This window comes from Oncorhynchus gorbuscha, linkage group LG10 (assembly GCF_021184085.1).
Source record: "Oncorhynchus gorbuscha isolate QuinsamMale2020 ecotype Even-year linkage group LG10, OgorEven_v1.0, whole genome shotgun sequence".
NCBI classification, from domain to species: domain Eukaryota; kingdom Metazoa; phylum Chordata; class Actinopteri; order Salmoniformes; family Salmonidae; genus Oncorhynchus; species Oncorhynchus gorbuscha.
In genome coordinates, this window is record NC_060182.1 from 3,429,117 (window position 1) to 3,455,229 (window position 26,113).

A 26,113-nucleotide genomic window follows, 5' to 3' on the forward strand; every position below is an offset into this window, starting at 1 on the left:
CAGTCAGCCAGATCACTGTCACCCTGGCAGTCAGCCAGATCACTGTCACCCTGGCAGTCAGCCAGATCACTGTCACCCTGGCAGTCAGCCAGATCACTGTCACCCTGGCAGTCAGCCAGATCACTGTCACCCTGGCAGTCAGCCAAATCACTGTCACCCTGGCAGTCAGCCAAATCACTGTCAACAAACTCCTCCAATGAAAGCAGAGAAACTACCGGAGTAGATTGTCAACTAGAGGGAGAATAAAGCAGTCTCCTAAACCTACATGAATCACAGATATTTTTTTCTGAAGCTAATCCTTTAACTCAAGTCTCCTCTCTGACATAGCTACACATTAAAAACACAGTGATGTCACAAAGCAAGATGACAGCCAGGACAGATACAGAGTGTTGATTGGTCGATGAGGATTCCCTTGGAATGGGGAACACTTGTCCTCTCCCCAGCGACCTGCTGTCCATTTGGTGTATTTATTAAATCTCTATGACGATGTGACAATGATGTCATCTTCTTATGTTCCAACCGTCTCCTATAGCAACCGTCTGATTCTTCTGAATGGAACCTACTGATGCCGCCGCCCCCCCCCTCCAATAATGAGATACACTAGATTATATTATGAGCAGTTATGTGTGTTGTCTATTGCTTGTGTAGATTAACAGGGGAGAGGAAACGCACGAACGAGACTAGAGAACTATCTAGCAACAACAGTTAAACCAGACAGAACAGTATTTTGTATTCCACAGAAAATCATATCATAGGAAAATAAAAAAAAGTTAATTATGTGCTTTCCATGGTTTAAAAAAGTAAATGTCAATAATAATAATAATAATAAGAAGAAGAAATACAGAAGAGTGAAATAAGGCGTCCATAGCACCACAATGTTCAGTGATGAGGGGATCTGGTTTTTCTCAGCTTTATCTATTTTGCAGCCATTTTGTGACTGATGGGTGGTCGGGCCTGGTCTGGGTTCAGGATGGGGGCCTGGTCTAGGTTCAGGATGGGGGGCCTGGTCTGGGTTCAGGATGGGGGGCCTGGTCTGGGTTCAGGATGGGGGGCCTGGTCTGGGTTCAGGATGGGGGGCCTGGTCTGGGTTCAGGATGGGGGGCCTGGTCTGGGTTCAGGATGGGGGGCCTGGTCTGGGTTCAGGATGGGGGGCCTGGTCTGGGTTCAGGATGGGGGCCTGGTCTGGGTTCAGGATGGGGGGCCTGGTCTGGGTTCAGGATGGGGGGCCTGGTCTGGGTTCAGGATGGGGGGCCTGGTCTGGGTTCAGGATGGGGGCCTGGTCTGGGTTCAGGATTGGGGGCCTGGTCTGGGTTCAGGATGGGGGGCCTGGTCTGGGTTCAGGATGGGGGGGTCTGGTCTAGTTTCAGGATGGGGGGCCTGGTCTGGGTTCAGGATTGGGGGCCTGGTCTGGGTTCAGGATTGGGGGCCTGGTCTGGGTTCAGGATTGGGGGCCTGGTCTGGGTTCAGGATTGGGGGCCTGGTCTGGGTTCAGGATTGGGGGCCTGGTCTGGGTTCAGGATTGGGGGCCTGGTCTGGGTTCAGGATTGGGGGCCTGGTCTGGGTTCAGGATGGGGGCCTGGTCTGGGTTCAGTAAGGGGGCTGGTCTAGGTTCAGGATGGGGGCCTGGTCTAGGTTCAGGATGGGGGGCCTGGTCTGGGTTCAGGATGGGGGGCCTGGTCTGGGTTCAGGATGGGGGCCTGGTCTGGGTTCAGGATGGGGCTGGTCTGGGTTCAGGATGGGCCTGGTCTGGGTTCAGGATGGGGCTGGTCTGGGTTCAGGATGGGCCTGGTCTGGGTTCAGGATGGGGCTGGTCTGGGTTCAGGATGGGGGGGCCTGGTCTGGGTTCAGGATGGGGCTGGTCTGGGTTCAGGATGGGGCTGGTCTGGGTTCAGGATGGGGGGCCTGGTCTGGGTTCAGGATGGGGCTGGTCTGGGTTCAGGATGGGGCTGGTCTGGGTTCAGGATGGGGCTGGTCTGGGTTCAGGATGGGGCTGGTCTGGGTTCAGGATGGGGCTGGTCTGGGTTCAGGATGGGGGGCCTGGTCTGGGTTCAGGATGGGGCTGGTCTGGGTTCAGGATGGGGCTGGTCTGGGTTCAGGATGGGGCTGGTCTGGGTTCAGGATGGGGCTGGTCTGGGTTCAGGATGGGGCTGGTCTGGGTTCAGGATGGGGCTGGTCTGGGTTCAGGATGGGGCTGGTCTGGGTTCAGGATGGGGCTGGTCTGGGTTCAGGATGGGGCTGGTCTGGGTTCAGGATGGGGCTGGTCTGGGTTCAGGATGGGGCTGGTCTGGGTTCAGGATGGGGCTGGTCTGGGTTCAGGATGGGCCTGGTCTGGGTTCAGGATGGGCCTGGTCTGGGTTCAGGATGGGCCTGGTCTGGGTTCAGGATGGGGGGCCTGGTCTGGGTTCAGGATGGGGGGCCTGGTCTGGGTTCAGGATGGGGCTGGTCTGGGTTCAGGATGGGGCTGGTCTGGGTTCAGGATGGGGCTGGTCTGGGTTCAGGATGGGGCTGGTCTGGGTTCAGGATGGGGGGGTCTGGGTTCAGGATGGGGCTGGTCTGGGTTCAGGATGGGGCTGGTCTGGGTTCAGGATGGGGCTGGTCTGGGTTCAGGATGGGGCTGGTCTGGGTTCAGGATGGGGCTGGTCTGGGTTCAGGATGGGGCTGGTCTGGGTTCAGGATGGGGCTGGTCTGGGTTCAGGATGTGCCGTTGTAGGGTTAGATGGGGTTCTGGTAGAGGTTGGAGTCCGGGGTCTAGGTGGAGCCTGCGGTATTGTATTCAGTAGGAAGGTGTTGTATTCATTTCAGTCATAGTCATCATGGACAACAAGGGGAGAGGAAGGTAACCCCTCACTGGTCTGATCTGGCCTTCTTCGGACCAGCAGGTTTCCTACATGAGGAGACAAAACATGAATCAACAGATGAACATGGATAAGGCTGCAGAGTTAGGACAGAGAGTTAAGTTGAGAGTTATGACCGAGGGGTGACTACGACCGACGACTGAAAAACTTTTTCAAACACTTTTGCATTTCCAAATAAATAAATAAATTCATAGTATTTTTTAAAATAGGAATGTACAGTTTAAAAACACCCGAATTCACGAATTCTAACTTCTTATTTAAATCGTTCTGTGGATACTAAAAATAAAAAGAGAGAGAGAGAAAGGAGGATGAATCCTAGTACTCACATGTCAGGTGAGGAACCTGGTCGCTTCACGGTAGGTTTACCAGCAAGGCCATCTTTACTAATCTCTACAGGGAGAGGGGAAACAGATTGTACTGAACAACATTTCAAAGATTTTACTGGAGTTACAAGTTCATATGAGGAAATCAGTCAACTGAAAAATTTTGATTCCGGCCCTAATTTATGGGTCCTTCTGTAGCTCAGTTGGTAGAGCATGGCGCTTGTAACACCAGGGTAGTGGGTTCGATTCCCGGGACCACCCATACGTAGAATGTATGCACACATGACTGTAAGTCGCTTTGGATAAAAGCGTCTGCTAAATGGCATATATTATTATTATTATTATGGCCTAGATGAGAAAACCAGTCGGTGTCTGGGTGTGACCACCATTTTGTCTTTTTGCAGCATGACATCTTCACAGAGTTGTTGTCCCGCTCCTCTTCAATGGTTGTGTGACGATACCGGATATCGTCAGGAACTGGAACACACCGCCATACACGTCGATCCAGAGCATCCCAAACATGCTCAACGGGTGTGGTGACGTCTGGTGGTTATGCAGACCATGGGGGGGCTGGGAAACCCTGGTGAGGACGAGCACGCAGGTCAACTTCCTTAAGACAGGTTTCTGACAGTTTGTGCAGAAATTCTTCGGTTGTGCAAACCCACAGTTTCATAAGCTGTCCAGGTGGCTGGTCTCAGACGATCCCGCAGGTGAAGAAGCCAGATGTGGAGGTCCTGGGCTGGCGTGTTTACACATGGTCTGTGGTTGTCAGGCCGGTTGGACTTACTGACGGCTTAGAGGCGGCTTATGGTAGAGAAATGAACATTCAAATTCTCTGGCAACATCTCTGGTGGACATTCCTGCAGTCAGCATGTCAATTACACGCTCCCTAAAAACTTGAGACATCTATGGCATTGTGTTGTGTAACAAAACTGAACATTTTAGAGTGGCCTATTAATGCTCCCAGCACAAGGCGCACCTGTGTAATGAATATTTTGTTCACTCAGCTTCTTGATATGCCACATGTCAGGTGGATGGACTATCGTGGCAAAAGAGAAATGCTCACTAACAGGGATGTAAACAAATTTGTGAAAAACAATTTAGAGAAAAAAAGATTCTTGTTCATAATGGAACATTTCTGGGATCTTTAATTTCAGCTCATGAAACATGGGACCAACACTTTACATGTTGCGTTTATATTTTTGTTCAATGTGATATTGACAAGTGAATCGAGTTTAACATAACGTTCCGTACCTTGGAGCCACCTGACTTGCGTGGCAGGGCCATAACCTTTCTCGTTGCGAGCTGCGATGCGGAAGATGATGGCAGGCTTGGTGGTGTAGTCTATGTGTGCGTTGGAGAGGCTGGACGACTGCACCAGGCAGGAAGGGTTGGGCCCACAGAACACTCGCATGAAAGCCAGCTGGGCTGGGGTGGTGGTGGTGGTGGGCTTGGCCTGCTCCCCGCTCTGGGCGCTCTGGATGGCCAGGTACACAGAGTACTCAATGATCTTACCAGATGTGACCGACGGAGGCTCCCAGGTCAAGTGGGCGCCGTCTGGGCTCTGAGGGGAGAGAGGGAGGAAAGATAGAGGGAGGAGGGGGGAGAGGAAGAGGGGGAGAGGAAGAGGGGGAGAGGAAGAGGGGAAGAAAGTGTGATATGAGCTAAAAACACAATCATATAAACAAGGTGAAATAAAACATGCGTGATAAAATAACACTTCCTGGGTCAAATATGTTTGATAAAATAACACTTCCTGGGTCAAATATGTTTGATAAAATAACACTTCCTGGGTCAAATATGTTTGATAAAATAACACTTCCAGGGTCAAATGTTTGATAAAATAACACTTCCAGGGTCAAATATGTTTGATAAAATAACACTTCCAGGGTCGAATATGTTTGATAAAATAACACTTCCTGGGTCGAATATGTTTGATAAAATTACACTTCCTGGGTCAAATATGTTTGATAAAATTACACTTCCTGGGTCAAATATGTTTAATAACACTACACTTCCTGGGTCAAACATGTTTGATAAAATTACACTTCCTGGGTCAAATATGTTTGATAAAATTACACTTCCTGGGTCAAATATGTTTGATAAAATTACACTTCCTGGGTCAAATATGTTTGATAAAATTACACTTCCTGGGTCAAATATGTTTAATAACACTACACTTCCTGGGTCAAATATGTTTGATAAAATTACACTTCCTGGGTCAAATATGTTTGATAAAATTACACTTCCTGGGTCAAATATGTTTGATAAAATTACACTTCCTGGGTCAAATATGTTTAATAACACTACACTTCCTGGGTCAAATATGTTTAATAACACTACACTTCCTGGGTCAAATATGTTTGATAAAATTACACTTCCTGGGTCAAATATGTTTGATAAAATTACACTTCCTGGGTCAAATATGTTTAATAACACTACACTTCCTGGGTCAAATATGTTTGATAAAATTACACTTCCTGGGTCAAATATGTTTGATAAAATTACACTTCCTGGGTCAAATATGTTTAATAACACTACACTTCCTGGGTCAAATATGTTTGATAAAATTACACTTCCTGGGTCAAATATGTTTGATAAAATTACACTTCCTGGGTCAAATATGTTTGATAAAATTACACTTCCTGGGTCAAATATGTTTGATAAAATTACACTTCCTGGGTCAAATATGTTTGATAAAATTACACTTCCTGGGTCAAATATGTTTGATAAAATTACACTTCCTGGGTCAAATATGTTTGATAAAATAACACTTCCTGGGTCAAATATGTTTGATAAAATAACACTCCCTGGGTCAAATATGTTTAGAATTGGTTCTTTACTGACTTAACTGGTTAAATACTACAAATGTAATTGAATCAAATAAAATGTGTTACCTTGCTGATCTTGATAGCACAGGGAGCTCCGGGGAAGCCCGGTAGACACGTCTTGAAGGCCGAGACCTCTGAGAAGTTCCCCCGACCACAGGTGTTGATCCCGGCCACTCTGAATTTATACGCCGTCCCTGGCTGGAGGTCCATCTTCCTCATCTGACTGTAGTCCGGGATCGTCCCAGAGTCATCCTACAACACACAGAAAAACGACATGTTTTCCTTGATATCTTATCAGGCTCCGTGACATAGGCTGACGGGACAGTAGTGGGTAGTAAGTTAAGTTCCTCGGCGTACACATCACAGACTAACTGAATTGGTCCACCCACACAGACAGTGTGGTGAAGAAGGCGCAGCAGCGCAGGTGCATCCTGTTTCCATTGATCGTCCTTGAGATGTTTCTACAACTTGACTAGAGTCCACCTGTGGTAAATTCAATTGATTGGACATGATTTGGAAAGACACACACCTGTCTATATAAAGGTCCCACAGCTGACAGTCCATGTCAGAGCAAAAACCAAGACATGAGGTCGAAGGAATTGTCCGTAGGGATTGTGTCGAGGCACAGATCTAGGGAAGGGTACCAAAACATTTCTGCAATATTGAAAGTGCCTAAGAGGACAGTGCCCTTTATTCTTAATTAGAAGAAGTTTGGAACCACCAAGACTCTTCCTAGAGCTGGCCGCCCGGCCAAATTGTGCAATCGGGTGAGAACGGCCTTTGTCAGGGAGGTGACCAAGAACCCGATGGTCACTGACAGAGCTCCAGAATTCCTCTGTGGAGATGGGAGAACCTTCCAGATGGACAACCATCTCTGATGAAACCAAGATTGAACTCTTTTGCCTGAATGCCAAGCGTCACGTCTGGAGGAAACCTGGCACCATCCCTACGGTGAAGCATGGTGGTGGCAGCATCATGCTGTGGGGATGTTTTTCAGAGGCAGGGACTTGGAGACTAAATCAGGATCGAGGGAAAGACGAACGGAGCAAAGTACAGAGAGATCCTTGATGAAAACCTGCTCCAGAGCGCTCAGGACCTCAGACTGGGGGCGAAGGTTCACCTTCCAACAGGACAACAAGCCTACGCACACAGCCAAGACAATGTAGGAGTGGCTTCGGGACAAGTCTCTGAATGTCCCTGAGTGGCCCAGCCAGAGCCTGGACTTGAACCTGATCGAAAATCTCTGGAGAGACCTGAAAATAGCTGAGCAGCAACGCTCCCCATCCATCCTGACAGAGCTTGAGAGGATCTGCAGAGAAGAATGGGAGAAACTCCTCAAATACAGGTGTGACAAGCTGGTAGCGTCATACCCAAGAAGACTCGAGCCTGTAATTGCTGCAAAAGGTGCTTCAACAAAGCACAGAGTAAAGTGTCTGAATACGTATGTAAATGTGATATTTTTTTATATTTTTTTTTAAAACATGTTTTTGTTTTGTCATTATGGGGTATTGGGTGTAAATTGATAAGAACAAAAAAAAACAATTTAATACATTTTAGAATAAGGCTGTAATGTCATGAGCTCTCTAACCTTGTTCCTGTAGCTACCCAGAGCTTCATTTAATAACATTGATTGTAACATGTTGTCGCAATGAAAGATAGTGTCACTAAACAGTTGACAGCATTGCTGTGCGCTCTAGAAAGGACTAAAAAGTGAGGGAGGAGACTGGTGGTGAGATATTCTGTATAACTAAAAAGGTAATGTGTCACTCAATTAATTATGAAAATATATAAAAATTACCTTTTACGAGGCTATTCAAAATCAAAATTCACTATAACCGAAGGTGAACTATAAGCCGCCCTGCACAATCATTTAACCAACAGTATCGCCAAGGGTTATAGGTTCTCTCCCACAATCAATGGACCAACAGTATCGCCAAGGGTTATAGGTTCTCTCCCACAATCAATGGACCAACAGTATCGCCAAGGGTTATAGGTTCTCTCCCACAATCATTGGACCAACAGTATCGCCAAGGGTTATAGGTTCTCTCCCACAATCATTGGACCAACAGCATCGCCAAGGGTTATAGGTTCTCTCCCACAATCATTGAACCAACAGTATCGCCAAGGGTTATAGGTTCTCTCCCACAATCATTGGACCAACAGTATCGCCAAGGGTTATAGGTCCTCTCCCACAATCATTGAACCAACAGCATCGCCAAGGGTTATAGGTTCTCTCCCACAATCATTGGACCAACAGCATCGCCAAGGGTTATAGGTTCTCTCCCGCAATCATTGGACCAACAGCATCGCCAAGGGTTATAGGTTCTCTCCCGACAATCATTGGACCAACAGCATCGCCAAGGGTTATAGGTCCTCTCCCACAATCATTGAACCAACAGTATCGCCAAGGGTTATAGGTTATATAATTATGGGTGTTTTGAAATAATCATTAGCTCGGAAAGCATTGTCCATTTTGTTGTGTTAAGGCTTTAAAACAGGGGTGTCAAAGTCAAATGGACGGAGGGCCAAATAAAAAATTTAGCTACAAGCCGAGGGCCGGACTGTTCGAATGTTCATTGAATTTTTTTAAATGACGCATATAGTCTAGTGAACCTAATTGAACCTACTGAAAACCTAACAAATATATTCCAATATGATCAGATAAATAAAGCAATATTTTCTTATGGCTCTGTCAGTAATCTTTAATTTTCAACAGACACAAAAGACACATTTCCTTTATATAAAAATCCCCATAACATGAACATTAAATGAAAGAAACCGGTATTCAAGGCACCATCAGTAGCCTATATTTTCTATTTTAGCAAAAGTGGGCTAAATTTACTTCAAAGAAAAAAACAATAATAGCAATTTTCTATCATCCACTCAACTGAAATATTTTTAAAATATAATTGGATTGAAATACAATAAAATAAAGTGCAAAAATCTATTAATCAAAAACAACACTTTGTTTAAGGAGAAGTAACATGCAGTGAAAACAAATATTAAACTTTAACTTTTAAACTTGAACTGAGTAAAAACTCTAAATATGTGATTGCACAGTAATGTTCACTTGTTTGAGGTTGAGGGTGATACTTGGTGGTGTCCCATCTTTTCCACAAGTTCATCAATGTTCGGGGTAAGGCTCTGAGCTGAGGAAATCCTCAGAATTGAGTGGAGGTGTTCAGCAGTAAGTCGACTTCTGTGTGATGTTTTGTTCAAGTTCATCAAAGAAAACAGTTGTTCACACAGGTATGTGCTGCCAAACATAGACAACGTTTGAGCAGCCTGGATGCGCAGCTGGGGCATTGTGTCGGGAGGAAACGGGCGAACTCCGCAGCACCCACTGCCGCATATTTTGCCCTCAGTGCATCATTGCATTGGAGGTCAATCAACTCCATTTGGAGGTTTGGTGGTGAGCTTTCCACGTCAACAGCAAATGGGTTACCGAGCAGTTCCAACCTGCTTTTTGTGCTTCAAAGTCAGCAAATCGGCGTCGAAAGTCAGCGGCAAGCATACCTATTTTATCAGCCAACTGTGCGCTCGGGAACGCACTGGTAGAGAGCTTCTCTTTCATGGTCTGGCAGCTGGGAAAGTGGCTCAAATTTTCTTTCCGCATCTGCGTCTCCCACAGAGTCAGTTTGGTTTTAAATGCCTTCACTGTACTGTACATATCAGAGATGACACGATCCCGACCCTGCAGCTGCAAGTTCATTGCATTCAGATGACTCGTAATGTCACACAGAAAAGCCATTTCACACAGAAACATTTCGTCTCGGAGTTGTGTTGTGTCTTTCCCTTTGCTGTCCAAGAACAGACAAATCTCCTCACGAAGCTCGAAACATCTTTGAAGCACCTTTCCCTGGCTTAGCCATCGCACCTCTGTGTGATAAGGCAAATCACCATGCTCCGTTTCTAACTCCGTCAGAAATGCCTTGAACTGGCGGTGATTCAAACCTTTGGCTCTGATAAAGTTAACTGTGCGCGTGATGATGCTCATTACATGCTCCATTTTCAAGGCTTTACCGCACAACGCTTCCTGGTGTATGATACAATGATAAGCTGTCAGCTCACCTGTCGCGTTTTCCTCTTGCATCTTTTCCCGTATCTTTGACACCAGTCCGCTCCTGTGTCCACACATCGCAGGTGCTCCGTCGGTTGTCAAACCCACGAGTTTTTCCCAAGGCAGCTCCATCTCATTTACACATCTTGACACCTCTTCATACAAATCATGCCCCGTAGTTGTGCCATGCATAGGACGTAAAGCCAAAAACTCCTCTGTCACGCTTAGGCTGGAGTCCACTCCGCGGATGAAAATTGACAACTGGGCAATGTCAGAAATGTCGGTGCTCTCATCCACAGCCAAGGAATATGCAATGAAATCTTTTCCCTTTTTCACAAGCTGCTCTTTTAGATTGATGGACAACTGGTCTACTCTCTCGGCAATGGTGTTTCTGCTCAGACTCACATTTAAAAAGAGTTGCCTTTTTCTGGGCAAACTTCGTCACAAACTTTAATCATGCAGTTTTTGATGAAATCCCCCTCCGTAAATGGCCGGGCTGATTTAGCGATCTCTTCTGCCAAAATAAAACTGGCCTTGACAGCAGCCTGGCCTTGTGATTTGGCTTTTTTGAACAGAGCCTGTCGAGATTTGAGGCCTCGTTTTAATTCCTCTGCCTTTTGTAGCCTTTGTTCCATGTCCATATTCTTGTTTTTGTCCGCGTGTTTCGTTTCATAATGTCGTCTCAGATTATACTCTTTCAGTACCGCCACACTTTCTCCACACAGAAGACACACAGGTTTTCCAGCTACCTCCGTGAACAAATACTCCGACTCCCACCTTGTTTGAAACCCCCGGTTCTCAGTGTCCACCTTCCGTTTTGCCATTTTTGATGGGTATCTGAAAGTTAATTTTACTGTGATGCTGACAACTGCTGTGCCAATAAATATTGAAATGAAGCAGCCTACTGCTCGGTGCGTCACCGTTGCATTGTGGGAAATGTAGTATTGGTGCGTGTAAAAGATCTGCGGGCTGCTGGCTTGCTGCGGTCTGCGGGCCGGTTCTAATAATAAATCAAGATCATCCCAGGGGCCGTAAAAAACCTTCTCGCGGGCCGGATGTGGCCCGCGGGCCTTGACTCTGACATATGTGCTTTAAAACAACCATGTTTTCCACTGTTTCAACCTGCTGTTGAACTTGTTTCTTCAATACTGATCATCACAGTGAGGGGAGTTTTAAAAAGCTTTTAAAAGCTGTGTACTGTTTTGATGATAAGTGTTGGATGTGATTTCAGATCACATCTGCATCAAAGTCAGAGGCGTTAGAGTGACAATAGAGCCCTGAGTACCAGGCCATTAGGACCTGATGGAGGGACAACAGAGCCCTGAGTACCAGGCCATTAGGACCTGATGGAGGGACAATAGAGCCCTGAGTACCAGGCCATTAGGACCTGATGGAGGGACAACGGAACCCTGAGTACCCGACCATTAGCACCTGATGGAGGGACAACAGAGCCCTGAGTACCAGGCCATTAGGATCTGATGGAGGGACAATAGAGCCCTGAGTACCAGGCCATTAGGACCTGATGGAGGGACAATAGAGCCCTGAGTACCAGGCCATTAGGACCCGATGGAGAGACAATAGAGCCCTGAGAACCAGACCATTAGGACCTGATGGAGGGACAATAGAGCCCTGAGAACCAGGCCATTAGGACCTGATGGAGGGACAATAGAGCCCTGAGTACCAGGCCATTAGAACCTGATGGAGGGACAATAGAGCCCTGAGTACCAGGCCATTAGGACCTGATGGAGGGACAATAGAGCCCTGAGTACCAGGCCATTAGGACCTGATGGAGGGACAATAGAGCCCTGAGTACCAGGCCATTAGGACCTGATGGTCATTAGCAAGTTGGGTACAACCAAAGCATGTTTATAATGCATAAAAGGAGATCACCGTGACTCAATGGCCATGTGGAATTTTACTGTGGCCATGACTGATGACTGCCGGTACTACGGTCAACCGCCGTAGATCATAAGTCTCTCCTTGATTCGTCGCATCGTCTCTCCTTAGCTCCTCCCCCTCAAAAAGCATTGGAGGAGAAGTTCAGAGGGCTGAACCTTGGGAGGTTCTCCTCCAACACATTTTGAGAATGAGACTATGAGCGAGCGTGTGAGGAATTGAGGAAACACAAAGTCCGAATGTGTGAAAGCACTTAGAAAAGCTCTATATAAAAACCCCAATGCATTATCATCGGTAACATCAGTGGCTTCAGAACAACAGTAGTCACGTCAGCGGAGTCTTACATCAACGGCAGCCGCGTCTTCGTCGGGTAGGTAGTAGTGCGTGACCACCGTGTTGGTCACCTTGACGATGCCAACGTCAAACCACTGGTTGTCTTTCTTCAGCGGGGCTTTGGCCACCGCAGGAGGCGTGGTTAGAACAAAACACAAAGGTTAGAACAAAACACAAAGAAGAAGAAGAAGAAAAGAAGAAGAAGAAGAAGAAGAAGAAGAAGAAGAAGAAGAAGAAGAAGAAGAAGAAGAAGAAGAAGAAGAAGAAGAAGAAGAAGAAGAAGAAGAAGAAGAAGAAGAAGAAGAAGAAGAAGAAGAAGAAGAAGAAGAAGAAGAAGAAGAAGAAGAAGAAGAAGAAGAAGAAGAAGAAGAAGAAGAAGAAGAAGAAGAAGAAGAAGAAGAAGAAGAAGAAGAAGAAGAAGAAGAAGAAGAAGAAGAAGAAGAAGAAGAAGAAGAAGAAGAAGAAGAAGAAGAAGAAGAAGAAGAAGAAGAAGAAGAAGAAGAAGAAGAAGAAGAAGAAGAAGAAGAAGAAGAAGAAGAAGAAGAAGAAGAAGAAGAAGAAGAAGAAGAAGAAATGTCACATTTAGGAAGACAAAACAGAAAAAATATGTAATAATTAAAATGAGCGAATCTACATTAATATATATATATATATATATTTACAATTTCAAAAAATATTATTTCTTTTGGAACCTTTATTCAGCCAGATTAGTCATTTAAAAAAATAAAAATAAGAAGATATTATACAATAATGAGGTGGTTTGTCAAAGAAGAGAAGAGAAAATCAGGACTCTGGAAGAAACATGATGGTTAGGAAACATACGCATCATTCTTTGGCAGGGTTTTTTCCTGTATAAAAAAAGTCTTTGGCGGGCCGCCTATGTTCAAACAGATTATTTTAATAATAATTTTCAGGGCGGAAAAATATTTCTTCAGTGTAAACTTAAAATGATTAAAACCAGATATTTAAAGATATATTATCTTTTCTAAGATCAACAATCACCAAAATAAAAGTTTGATGAGAATCTTAAATTCCAAAAATTACGCATTACGGAGGATTTGTCATTAATGTTATGTTTGAGTCACTCAGATAGCATACAGGTGAAGTCGGAAGTTTACGTACACTTAGGTTGGAGTCATTAAAACTAGTTTTAACCAGGCCACACATTTCTTGTTAAGAAACTATAGTTTTGGCAAGTCGGTTAGGACATCTACTTTGTACATGACACAAGTAATTTTTCCAACAATTGTTTACAGACAGATTATTTCAGTTAACCCACTAGTTCCTAGGCCGTCATTGAAAATAAGAAGCCATTGCTCCAAAACCGCCATAAAAAAAGCCAGACTACAGTTTGCAACTGCACATGGGGACAAAGATTGTACTTTTTGAAGAAATGTCCTCTGATCTGATGAAACAAAAATAGAACTGTTTGGCCATAATGACCATCGTTATATTTTGAGGAACAAGGGGGAGGCTTGCAAGCCGAAGAACACCATCCCAACCGTGAAGCATGGGGGTGGCAGCATCATGTTGTGGGGGTGCTTTGCTGCAGGAAGGACTGGTGCACTTCACAAAATAGATGGCATCATGAGGAAAGGAAAATTATGTGGATATATTGAAGCAACATCTCAAGACATCAATCAGTCAGGAAGTTAAAGCTTGGTTGCAAATGGGTCTTCCAAATGGACAAAAACCCCAAGTATACTTCCAAAGTTGTGGCAAAATGGCTTAAGGACAACAAAGTCAAGGTATTGGAGTGGCCATCACAAAGCCCTGACCTCAATCCTAGAATATTTGTGGGCAGAACTGAAAAAGCGTGTGCAATCAAGAAGGCCTTCAAACCTGACTCAGTTACACCAGCTCTGTCAGGAGGCCTACACACCTGACTCAGTTACACCAGCTCTGTCAGGAGGCCTACTAACCTGACTCAGTTACACCAGCTCTGTCAGGAGGCCTACACACCTGACTCAGTTACACCAGCTCTGTCAGGAGGCCTACTAACCTGACTCAGTTACACCAGCTCTGTCAGGAGAAATGGGCCAAAATTCACCCAACTTATTGTGGAATGCAACCGAAACGTTTGACCCAATTTAAACAATTTAAAGGTAATGCTACCAAATACTAATTGAGTGTATGTAAACTTCTGACCCACTGGGAATGTAATGAAAGAAATTAAAGCTGAAATAAATCATTCTCTCTACTATTATTCTGACATTTCACATTCTTAAAATAAAGTGGTGATCCTAACTGACCTACGACAGGGAATTTTTTACTAGGATTAAATGTCAGGAATTGTGAAAAACTGAGTTCAACTGTACGTCATGGCAAGATGTGAAGAATTTCAGGAAATTTGCTTTAAAACAGCACATTTTCTCTCAGCCTCATGGCAAAGTGTAGAATTGAGGTCTGGGCGATAAATCAAACTAAATTGAATTCATTTGAATGTATGTTTTCACTCAAAAAAAGCAGGTTAAACTAGTTTGATAAAATACTCCAATTAATTAGTGGGTCTCATGGCTGTGGCTTGTATTTAGACTAAGTATAATTTTACAAGCCCTAAATTAATTACATTAACATTAAATTACTGACTGTTTTAAAATGCAGTTTATTTTACCTTTACATTTTTTTTTTTACAAAAACTTATGTAGAGAAAACATTGTATATATTAAAATCGGGCATCACCCATTTTTGCAGGAAATTCGCCAAGCCCACCACCTAAACCCCATTTTTATCCAGGAAAAACCCTGTTTGGTAACACTTTACCTGAAGCCTGCGGTTATAATGCATTATAAGACATGTCATGAGCATGTGTGACCCGTTTTATAATGTCTCATAGTGAACCTAACTAAATAACAGCCATTTTGAGTTACTTCAATAATTATTTTTTATTTATTTTTTAAAATCAGGTTAACAGAGGTCAGCCAGAAAGCCAATCTAGTCCAATCCACTCACCCCAGCAGCAGACTCTATTCCATTGACCACCTCTGCCATGGTTGTAGCTGCCTGTATCTTAGCCGGGCTGGTCACCATCATTGTCTGAGTGGGGGTTAAGGTGCAGGACGGAGCCAATCGGGCCGCAGCCTGGGTCACTGCGGCAGCCAGCTCATTGGCGTTGCTCTCTGACGCTGGGTCGTTCAGGCTGTCTGCCGGGGCCAGGCCCTCGGTGGGCTGGGTCAAATCATAAACTTTACTTATAAAAGCATTTCGTAATAATTAAAATGCAGTTCAAGGTGCTTCCTTAACAAATGCAAACAATACATTCAGATCGCCTATAAGACAGACAGAAAACAGACAAGACAGCAGGGCTGCACAATAATTCACATCGAAACCATAATATCAATATCGCAAAAAGAGATGCATATCGCACGCAATACTAAAGCCCAACGTTCGTTTCCCCCCCCCCCTAGTTTACTCTGTCGTCTCCCTCCTCAACTCGTGGCTACTTCCCACACACACAACAAGCCCCGCCCCCTGTCAATCAAGCAGCGCAGGTAATCCTCCTCGCTGTTAGATTCACTATAAAGTTAATTCTGTTAGGTCAACGAATGGTTCCATACACGAACGGTGTTGCTTTCTATCTTAACATAAATCATACTATTTAAATGATTCCAAGTGTCGTGATCTATACGATCAATAGAATGAGACTAGACAGAACGATAGATACAGACAGACAGTTAGACAGAGACAGTTAGACAGAGACAGTTAGACAGAGACAGTTAGACAGAGACAGTTAGACAGAGACAGGCAGACAGAGACAGTTAGTTTGAGGCAGGCAGAGCGATTAGAGACAGGCAGACAGAGACAGGCAGAGCGATTAGAGACAGTTAGACAGAGACAGTTAGACAGAGACAGGCAGACAGAGACAGTTAGTTTGAGGCAGGCAGAGCGGTTAGAGACAGAGACAGGCAGAGCGGTTAGAGACAGGCAGAGCGGTTAGAGGCAGAGGCAGGCAGAGCGGTTAGAGACAGGCAGAGCGGTTAGAGACAGGGACAGGCAGAGCGATTAGAGACAGGGACAGGCAGAGCGATTAGAGACAGAGACAGGCAGAGCGATTAGAGACAGAGACAGGCAGAGCGGTTAGAGACAGAGACAGGCAGAGCGGTTAGAGACAGGCAGAGCGGTTAGAGACAGGCAGAGCGGTTAGAGACAGGCAGAGCGGTTAGAGACAGGCAGAGCGGTTAGAGACAGGCAGAGCGGTTAGAGACAGGCAGAGCGGTTAGAGACAGGCAGAGCGGTTAGAGACAGGCAGAGCGGTTAGAGACAGGCAGAGCGGTTAGAGACAGGCAGAGCGGTTAGAGACAGGCAGAGCGGTTAGAGACAGGCAGAGCGGTTAGAGACAGGCAGAGCGGTTAGAGACAGGCAGAGCGGTTAGAGACAGGCAGAGCGGTTAGAGACAGGCAGAGCGGTTAGAGACAGGCAGAGCGGTTAGAGACAGAGACAGGCAGAGCGGTTAGAGACAGAGACAGGCAGAGCGGTTAGAGACAGAGACAGGCAGAGCGGTTAGAGACAGAGACAGGCAGAGCGGTTAGAGACAGAGACAGGCAGAGCGGTTAGAGACAGAGGCAAGCAGAGCGGTTAGAGACAGAGGCAAGCAGAGTGGTTAGAGGCAGGCAGACCAGTTAGAGACAGAGACAGGCAGACCGTTAGAGTAAAACAGAGGTTGGGCCGACTGACCTGGTTGTGTTGTGCTGCTGCCTGGGCAGTAGGAGACAGTTGGAGACAGGCAGTTAGCGACAGACAGGCAGAAAGTTAGTGACAGACAGGCAGGCAGACAAACGGTTAACGACAGGCAGTAAAAGTGGTTGGGTTGACCGACCTGGTTGTGTTGTGCTGCTGCTGCCTGGGCCTGAGCAAGAGCCTGGGCCTGAGCAAGAGCCTGGGCCTGAGCAAGAGCCTGGGCCTGAGCAAGAGCCTGGGCCTGAGCAAGAGCCTGGGCCTGAGCAAGAGCCTGGGCCTCCTGCAGCTGCTGCTGTTGTTGTACCAGGGCTGCCAGCTCAGCCTGAGTCAACACAATGGGGATGGTGGTGGTGTGATGGCCACCGTCTCCTTCATCTGGAGGGAGACAGGAGAGACGAGACTGCTAACACCAAGGTTTCTCTCTCCAGCCCTACCACACATCTGGTTAAAACAGCCAACCTGCTAGTCTTCATAAGATGTGCCAGCGCTGGGATTCAACAAGTCTGTAATGACACGCCTGCTGGTTCTACATCAGGGCCCGTATTCATAGTGTCTCAGAGTAGGAGTGCTGATCTCGGATCAGGTCCCCCTTGTCCAAGTAACCTCATTCATTTTTATTTTAAAAAGTTTAAACTGATCCTAGATCAGCACTCCTACTCAGATGCTTTGTGTAAACAGGCCCTGGTGCTGGAGCAGTAGGCCCTAGTGGAGCAGTAGATTCTAGTGGAGCAGTAGACCCAGTAGGACCTAGTGGAGCAGTAGGCCCTAGTGGAGCAGTAGGCCCTAGTGGAGCAGTAGGACCAGTAGACCCTAGTGGAGCAGTAGACCCAGTAGGACCTAGTGGAGCAGTAGGCCCTAGTGGAGCAGTAGGCCCAGTAGGCCCTAGTGTAGCAGTAGATTCTAGTGGAGCAATAGACCAGTAGGCCCTAGTGGAGCAGTAGGCCCTAGTGGAGCAGTAGGCCCTAGTGGAGCAGTAGGCCCTAGTGGAGCAGTAAAACCTAGTGGAGCAGTAGGCCCTAGTGGAGCAGTAGGCCCTAGTGGAGCAGTAGGCCCTAGTGGAGCAGTAGGCCCTAGTGGAGCAGTAGGCCCAGTAGACCCTAGTGGAGCAGTAGACCCTAGTGGAGCAGTAGGCCCTAGTGGAGCAGTAGGCCCAGTAGGCCCTAGTGGAGCAGTAGGCCCAGTAGGACCTAGTGGAGCAGTAGACCCAGTAGGACCTAGTGGAGCAGTAGACCCAGTAGGACCTAGTGGAGCAGTAGGCCCTAGTGGAGCAGTAGGCCCTAGTGGAGCAGTAGATTCTAGTGGAGCAGTAGACCCAGTAGGACCTAGTGGAGCAGTAGGCCCAGTAGGACCTAGTGGAGCAATAGACCCAGTAGACCCTAGTGGAGCAGTAGACCCAGTAGACCCTAGTGGAGCAGTAGACCCAGTAGACCCTAGTGGAGCAGTAGACCCAGTAGACCCTAGTGGAGCAGTAGGCCCAGTAGGCCCTAGTGGAGCAGTAGGCCCAGTAGGACCTAGTGGAGCAGTAGGCCCAGTAGGACCTAGTGGAGCAGTAGACCCAGTAGGACCTAGTGGAGCAGTAGACCCAGTAGGACCTAGTGGAGCAGTAGGCCCTAGTGGAGCAGTAGGCCCTAGTGGAGCAGTAGGCCCTAGTGGAGCAGTAGACCCAGTAGGACCTAGTGGAGCAGTAGGCCCAGTAGGACCTAGTGGAGCAGTAGACCCAGTAGGCCCTAGTGGAGCAGTAGGCCCTAGTGGAGCAGTAGACCCAGTAGACCCTAGTGGAGCAGTAGACCCTAGTGGAGCAGTAGGCCCTAGTGGAGCAGTAGGCCCTAGTGGAGCAGTAGGCCCTAGTGGAGCAGTAGATTCTAGTGGAGCAGTAGAACCTAGTGGAGCAATAGACCCAGTAGACCCTAGTGGAGCAGTAGACCCAGTAGACCCTAGTGGAGCAGTAGACCCAGTAGACCCTAGTGGAGCAGTAGACCCTAGTGGAGCAGTAGACCCAGTAGACCCTAGTGGAGCAGTAGACCCAGTAGACCCTAGTGGAGCAGTAGACCCAGTAGATTCTAGTGGAGCAGTAGACCCAGTAGACCCTAGTGGAGCAGTAGACCCAGTAGACCCTAGTGGAGCAGTAGACCCAGTAGACCCTAGTGGAGCAGTAGACCCTAGTGGAGCAGTAGACCCTAGTGGAGCAGTAGATTCTAGTGGAGCAGTAGATTCTAGTGGAGCAGTAGATTCTAGTGGAGCAGTAGATTCTAGTGGAGCAGTAGACCCAGTAGACCCTAGTGGAGCAGTAGACCCAGTAGGACCTAGTGGAGCAGTAGACCCTAGTGGAGCAGTAGATTCTAGTGGAGCAGTAGACCCAGTAGACCCTAGTGGAGCAGTAGACCCAGTAGGACCTAGTGGAGCAGTAGACCCTAGTGGAGCAGTAGACCCAGTAGGCCCTAGTGGAGCAGTAGGCCCTAGTGGAGCAGTAGATTCTAGTGGAGCAGTAGGCCCTAGTCCCCAGTCTGTCTTTCTCTACTTCCTCATGACAGCGTGTATGGCCAGGGCCAGGCTGGCTGGCTCTCTCTCGCTCTCTCTGGCTGGCTCTCTCTCTGGCTGGCTGGCTGTCTGGGTCTCTGCCCACCCTTCCGCACACCCACCCATCTGTGCACTCACTCATGACAGCGTGCTGTGCGGCCTGCAGGACAGCCTGTATGGCCTTGGCCTGGGCCTCCTCAGTCGCAGCGTGTTGTGCTGCCTGCTCGGCTGCAGCGGTAACAGCCAGCTCCTCGGGGGTTAAACCCGTCACCATCAGGGTCTGCTGGCCCCCCGAGCCACCTTCAGACATCAGCTCCGCAGGCAGACCCTAGACAACAGGATGCAGAGAAAAAAAGGGGGAAAATGTTGAGGACAATGTAATTACATTCACACACCTTGACAACTAAACAACAAGCTTGCTCAGAAATGAAGCGTACCTCCTGCTCCCCTTGGTTCTGTTCCTCCATATGGACCTGTATCCCAGCTGCAGCAGCCTCTTCCAGGGTCACGACCCTCACTGTGCCCTCTGGGAGAGAGTCGGTCTGCATGGCCTCCTCTTCCTCTTCAGCCCTCGATGCCACCGCCTCGGACGACCCAGACATTGATGAGATCTCCTGGAGAATATAGAAGAGAAAGAGTCAAGGAGAGAAGAGAGAAGCAGAGCGGGAAGCAGAGAGAGAGAGAAGGAGAACGAGAAGGAGAGCGAGAGAGAGAAGGAGAGCGAGAGAGAGAAGGAGAGCGAGAGAGAGAAGGAGAGCGGGAAGGAGAGCGAGAGAGAGAAGGAGAGCGAGAGAGAGAAGGAGCGAGAGAGAGAAGGAGAGAGAGAGAAGAGAGCGAGAGAGAGAAGGAGAGCGAGAGAGAGAAGGAGAGCGAGAGAGAGAAGGAGAGCGAGAGAGAGAGAGCGAGAGAGAGAAGGAGAGCGAGAGAGAGAAGGAGAGCGAGAGAGAGCGAGAGAGGAGAGCGAGAAGAGAGAGAAGGAGAGCGGGAAGGAGAGCGAGAGAGAAAAAAGAGCGAGTGCGAGGAAGAGCGAGAAGGAGTGAGCAAGAGCGAGAAGGAGAGAGAAGGAGAGCGAGAGAGAGAAGGAGAGCGGGAAGGAGAGCGAGAGAGAGAAGGAGAGCGGGAGAGAAGAGAGCGAGCGAGAAGAGAGAGAGAAGGAGAGCGGGAGAGAGGAGAGCGAGAGAGAGAGCGAGAGAGAGAAAGGAGAGCGGGAGAGAGAAGGAGAGCGGGAAGGAAGAGAGCGAGAGAGAGAGAAGGAGAGCGAGAAGAAGAGAGAGAAGGAGAGCGAGAGAGAGAAGGAGAGCGGGAAGGAGAGCGAGAGAGAGAAGGAGAGCGAGAGAGAGAAGGAGAGCGAGAGAGAGAAGGAGAGCGAGAGAGAGAAGGAGAGCGAGAGAGAGAAGGAGAGCGAGAGAGAGAAGGAGAGCGAGAGAGAGAAGGAGAGCGAGAGGAGAGCGAGAGAGAGAGAGAGGAGAGCGAGAGAGAGAGAAGGAGAGCGAGAGAGAGAGAAGGAGAGCGAGAAGAAGAGAGAGAAGGAGAGCGAGAAGAGAGAGAGAAGGAGAGCGAGAAGAAGAGAGAGAAGGAGAGCGAGAAGAAGAGAGAGAAGGAGAGCGAGAAGAAGAGAGAGAAGGAGAGCGGGAAGGAGAGCGAGAGAGAGAAGGAGAGCGGGAAGGAGAGCGAGAGAGAGAAGGAGAGCGGGAAGGAGAGCGAGAGAGAGAAGGAGAGCGAGAGAGGAGAGCGAGAGAGAGAGAAGGAGAGCGAGAGAGAGAGAAGGAGAGCGAGAGAGAGAGAAGGAGAGCGAGAGAGAGAGAAGGAGAGCGAGAGAGAGAGAAGGAGAGTGAGAGAGGAGAGCGAGAAGGAGAGAGAGAAGGAGAGAGAAGGAGAGCGAGAGAGAGAGGAGAGCGAGAGAGAGAGAAGGAGAGCGAGAGAGAGAGAAGGAGAGCGAGAAGGAGAGAGAGAAGGAGAGCGAGAGAGAGAGAAGGAGAGCGAAGGAGAGCGAGAGAGAGAGAGAGAGAGAGAGAGAGGAGAGCGAGAGAAGGAGAGCGAGAGAGAGAGAAGGAGAGCGAGAAGGAGAGAGAGAAGGAGAGAGAAGGAGAGAGAGAAGGAGAGAGAGAAGGAGAGCGGGAAGGAGAGCGAGAGAGAAAAAAGAGCGAGTGCGAGGAAGAGCGAGAAGGAGTGAGCAAGAGCGAGAAGGAGAGAGAAGGAGAACGAGAGAGAGAGAGAAGGAGAGCGAGAGAGGGAGAAGGAGAGCGAGAGAGAGAGAAGGAGAGCGAGAGAGAGAGGAGAGTGAGAGAGGAGAGCGAGAAGGAGAGAGAGAAGGAGAGAGAGAAGGAGAGCGGGAAGGAGAGCGAGAGAGAAAAAAGAGCGAGTGCGAGAAGAGCGAGAAGGAGTGAGAAGGAGAACGAGAGAGAGAGAGAAGGAGAGCGAGAGAGCGAGAGAGCGAGCGAAGGAGAGCGAGAGAGCGAGAGAGCGCGAAGGAGAGCGAGCGAGAGAGCGAGAGAGCGAGAGAGCGAACGAGAGAGAGAGAGAAGGAGAACGAGAGAGAAGAGAAGGAGAAAGGAGAGCGAGAGAGAGAGGAGAGCGAGAGAGCGAAGGAGAGCGAGAGAGCGAAGGAGAGCGAGAGAGCGAAGAGAGCGAGAGAGCGAAGGAGAGCGAAGGAGAGCGAGAGAGCGAAGGAGAGCGAGAGAGCGAAGGAGAGCGAGAGAGCGAAGGAGAGCGAGAGAGCGAAGGAGAGCGAGAGAGCGAAGGAGAGCGAGAGAGCGAGAGAGCGAGAGGAGAGAGCGAAGGAGAGCGAGAGAGCGAAGGAGAGCGAGAGAGCGAAGGAGAGCGAGAGAGCGAAGAAGAGCGAGAGAGCAGAGGAGAGCGAGAGAGCGAAGGAGAGCGGGAAGGAGAGCGAAGGAGAGCGGGAAGGAGAGCGAGAGAGAGAAGGAGAGCGGGAAGGAGAGCGAGAGAGAGAAGGAGAGCGAGAGAGGAGAGCGAGAGAGAGAGAAGGAGAGCGAGAGAGAGAGAAGGAGAGCGAGAGAGAGAGAAGGAGAGCGAGAGAAGGAGAGCGAGAGAGAGAGAGGAGAGCGAAGAGAAGGAGAGAGAGGAGCGAGAAGCGAGAGAGGAGAGCGAAGGAGAGCGGGAAGGAGAGCGAAGGAGAGCGAGAGAGCGAGAGAGGAGAGCGAGAGGAAGAGAGCGAGAGAGAAGCGAGAGGAGAGAAGGAGAGCGAGAGAGAGAAGGAGAGCGGGAAGGAGAGCGAGAGAGAGAAGGAGAGCGAGAGAGAGAGCGAGAGCGAGAGAGAAGGAGAGCGAGAGAGAGAGAAGGAGAGCGAGAGAGAGAGAAGGAGAGCGAGAGAGAGAGAAGGAGAGCGAGAGAGAGCGAGAAGGAGAGAGCGAAGGAGAGAGCGAGAAGCGAGAGGAGAGCGAAGGAGAGCGAGAGAGAAAAAGAGAGCGAGAGGAAGAGCGAGAAGGAGAGCAAGAGCGAAGGAGAGAGAAGAGAACGAAGGAGAGAGAGAGAGAGAGCGAGAGAGGGAGAAGGAGAGCGAGAGAGAGAAGGAGAGAGAGCGAGAAGGAGAGCGGGAAGAGAGCGAGAGAGAGAGCGAGAGAGCGAGAAGAGGAGAGCGAGAGAGAAGGAAACGAGAGAGAGAGAGAGAGAGAAGAGAGCGAGAAGGAGAGCGGGAAGGAGAGCGAGAGAGAAAAAAGAGCGAGTGCGAGGAGAGCGAGAAGAGAGAGCGAAGGAGAGCGAGAGAGAGAGGAGAGCGAGAGGAGAGCGAAGGAGAGCGAGAGAGAGAGCGAAGAGAGCGAGAGAGCGAGAGGAGAGCGAGAGAGCGAAGGAGAGCGAGAGAGAAGGAGAGCGAAGGAGAGCGAAAGGAGAGCGAGAGAGAAGGAGAGCGAGAGAGCGAAGGAGAGCGAGAGAGAGAGAGAGAGCGAAGGAGAGAGAGCGAGAGAGCGAAGGAGAGCGAAGCGAGAGAGAGAGCGAAGGAGAGCGAGAGAGAGAGCGAAGGAGAGCGAGAGAGAGAGCGAAGGAGAGCGAGAGAGAGAGCGAAGGAGAGCGAGAGAGAGAGCGAAGGAGAGCGAGAGAGCGAAGGAGAGCGAGAGAGAGAGCGAGAGAGCGAGAGCGAAGGAGAGCGAGAGAGAGCGAAGGAGAGCGAGAGAGCGAAGGAGAGCGAGAGAGCGAAGGAGAGCGAGAGAGCGAAGGAGAGCGAGAGAGCGAAGGAGAGCGAGAGAGCGAAGGAGAGCGAGAGAGCGAAGGAGAGCGAGAGAGCGAAGGAGAGCGAGAGAGCGAGAGCGAGAGAGCGAAGGAGAGCGAGATTCGAAGCGAGCGAGAGCGAAGAGAGCGAAGAGAGCGAGAGAGAGAGAGCGGAGAGCGAGAGAGAGCGAGAGAGGGAGAGCGAGAGAGCGAAGGAGAGCGAGAGCGAAGGAGAGCGAGAGCGAAGGAGAGCGAGAGCGAGAAGGAGAGCGAGAGAGCGAGAAGGAGAGCGAGAGAGCGAGAAGGAGAGCGAGAGAGCGAGAAGGAGAGCGAGAGAGCGAGGAGAGAGCGAAGGAGAGCGAGAGAGCGAAGGAGATAGAGAGCGAAGGAGAGCGAGAGCGAGAGAGAGAGAGCGAAGGAGAGCGAGAGAGCGAAGGAGATAGAGAGCGAAGGAGAGCGAGAGAGGAAGGAGAGCGAGAGAGCGAAGGAGAGCGAGAGAGCGAAGGAGAGCGAGAGAGAGCGAAGGAGATAGGAGAGAGCGAAGGAGAGAGAGAGAGCGAGGAGATAGGAGAGAGCGAAGGAGATAGGAGAGAGCGAAGGAGATAGGAGAGAGCGAGAGCGAAGGAGAAGGAGAGAGAGAGCGAGCGAGGAGATAGCGAGAGAGCGAAGGAGATAGGAGAGAGCGAAGGAGATAGGAGAGAGCGAAGGAGATAGGAGAGAGCGAAGGAGATAGGAGAGAGCGAAGGAGATAGGAGAGCGAAGGAGATAGGAGAGCGAAGGAGATAGGAGAGCGAAGGAGATAGGAGAGCGAAGGAGATAGGAGAGCGAAGGAGATAGGAGAGCGAAGGAGATAGGAGATCGAAGGAGATAGGAGAGCGAGAGATAGGAGAGCGAGAGATAGGAGAGCGAGAGATAGGAGAGCGAGAGATAGGAGAGCAGGAGATAGGAGAGCAGGAGATAGGAGAGCAGGAGATAGGAGAGCAGGAGATAGGAGAGCAGGAGATAGGAGAGCAGGAGATAGGAGAGCAGGAGATAGGAGAGCGAAGGAGATAGGAGAGCGAGAGATAGGAGAGCGAGAGATAGGAGAACGAGAGATAGGAGAACGAGAGATAGGAGAACGAGAGAGCGCGAAAGGAGTCAGCGATGAAGTAAAAAAAAGAAAGGGATGAATTGTCATTCTCAAAAAACTTACTGGGTGGTTTGCACCAACATTGTTGAAATTTATTTTAGATTAAGGTTAAATAATACTAGGATTAATTAAAAGCTTGGTTTAAAGTTTGATTAATAGATAAAACCTGGATTTAACCAGTTTAATAGTTAATCCATGTTGGTGCTACCCATCCATGATGTCCAAAATAAATATCTTTAACAGTCTATAGTGCAGAGAACGGCTGTGGGGCTCAAACCAGGGATGCCTAACCCCCAAGGACAAATACACTAACCACAACCCCAAGAAGAGTTGACCGTATGAAAGCCAGGTGTAATAATGTCCTTACAGGTACGCAGGGCCCAGGTGTGGGCGTGGACTGAGTAACCGTGGTGACGGCTCTGCCAGATGTCGTCGATGCGCTGGACTCGGTGGTTGCCGAGGACGACGAGGGAGCCTCTTGAGTTCCGTTGTCTCCTTGTGTCGAGTCTCCAGGCTGGGCTGGAGGGAGAAGAGACATCCCAACAGTATGAATAAAAACGGTCCCCCCAACAGCAGGACTAACACACAGGTGTTGACCAATCAGATCTGTTGACAATAATTGGGCAAAAAAATAAATAAATTGGGCTGCCTGTGTAAAACGCAGCATAAGGGACAACTTCCCGGACCCAAATTAAAACCGATTCCTTACGGAGATTCATCTTCGCTGTCTAGGACCAGACTCAATCTGTGTCCGGAAAAATCTTTCCTATTATATACATGTAAGGGTTCATACACATTTTCAAAGATGGAATTTCATTACTTTTCCATGAGCAACAACTGTCAGCGTCTCTTAGTACGTATACACAAAAAATAAGGAGTTTGGTGTCGACACCGCGAGGCTGTTCTCTGATCCCATTTGGTGTCGACACAGCGAGGCTGTTCTCTGATCACATGTGGTGTCGACATCGCGAGGCTGTTCTCTGATCCCTGTTCTCTGATCCCATGTGGGTATCGACACCGCGAGGCTGTTCTCTGATCCCATGTGGGTATCTCCACCGCGAGGCTGTTCTCTGATCCCATGTGGTGTCGACACCGCGAGGCTGTTCTCTGATTCCATGTGGGTGTCGACACCGCGAGGCTGTTCTCTGATCCCTGTTCTCTGATTCCATGTGGGTGTCGACACCGCGAGGCTGTTCTCTGATCCCTGTTCTCTGATTCCATGTGGGTGTCGACACCGCGAGGCTGTTCTCTGATCCCTGTTCTCTGATCCCATGTGGTATCGCCACCGGGAGGCTGTTCTCTGATCCCATGTGGTGTCGCCACCGGGA

The 26,113-nt window shown here is 48.9% G+C and overlaps 1 protein-coding gene across 4 annotated transcripts in view; it reads right to left on the reverse strand.

The window, feature by feature from the left end:
* Window positions 1-1,226: 1,226 nt before the first annotated feature.
* Window positions 1,227-26,113, reverse strand: part of LOC124045456 (host cell factor 1-like) — a 65,142-nt gene continuing 40,255 nt past the window's right edge. For 2 of the 4 annotated variants that reach the window (XM_046364759.1, XM_046364760.1), the window contains exons 20-25: window positions 25,153-25,304; window positions 19,930-20,106; window positions 19,631-19,820; window positions 17,115-17,350; window positions 16,973-16,993; window positions 15,002-15,466 (exon numbers count right to left, since the gene is read on the reverse strand). In XM_046364759.1, the coding sequence (XP_046220715.1) occupies window positions 15,233-15,466; window positions 16,973-16,993; window positions 17,115-17,350; window positions 19,631-19,820; window positions 19,930-20,106; window positions 25,153-25,304 (1,010 nt within the window). In that variant the 3' untranslated portion in view covers window positions 15,002-15,232. Of the gene's footprint in view, window positions 2,885-3,181; window positions 3,246-4,432; window positions 4,743-6,075; window positions 6,262-12,309; window positions 12,440-15,001; window positions 15,467-16,972; window positions 16,994-17,114; window positions 17,351-19,630; window positions 19,821-19,929; window positions 20,107-25,152; window positions 25,305-26,113 lie in introns of those variants that run through there. The other 2 variants (XM_046364762.1, XM_046364761.1) reach the window with 2 other exon arrangements.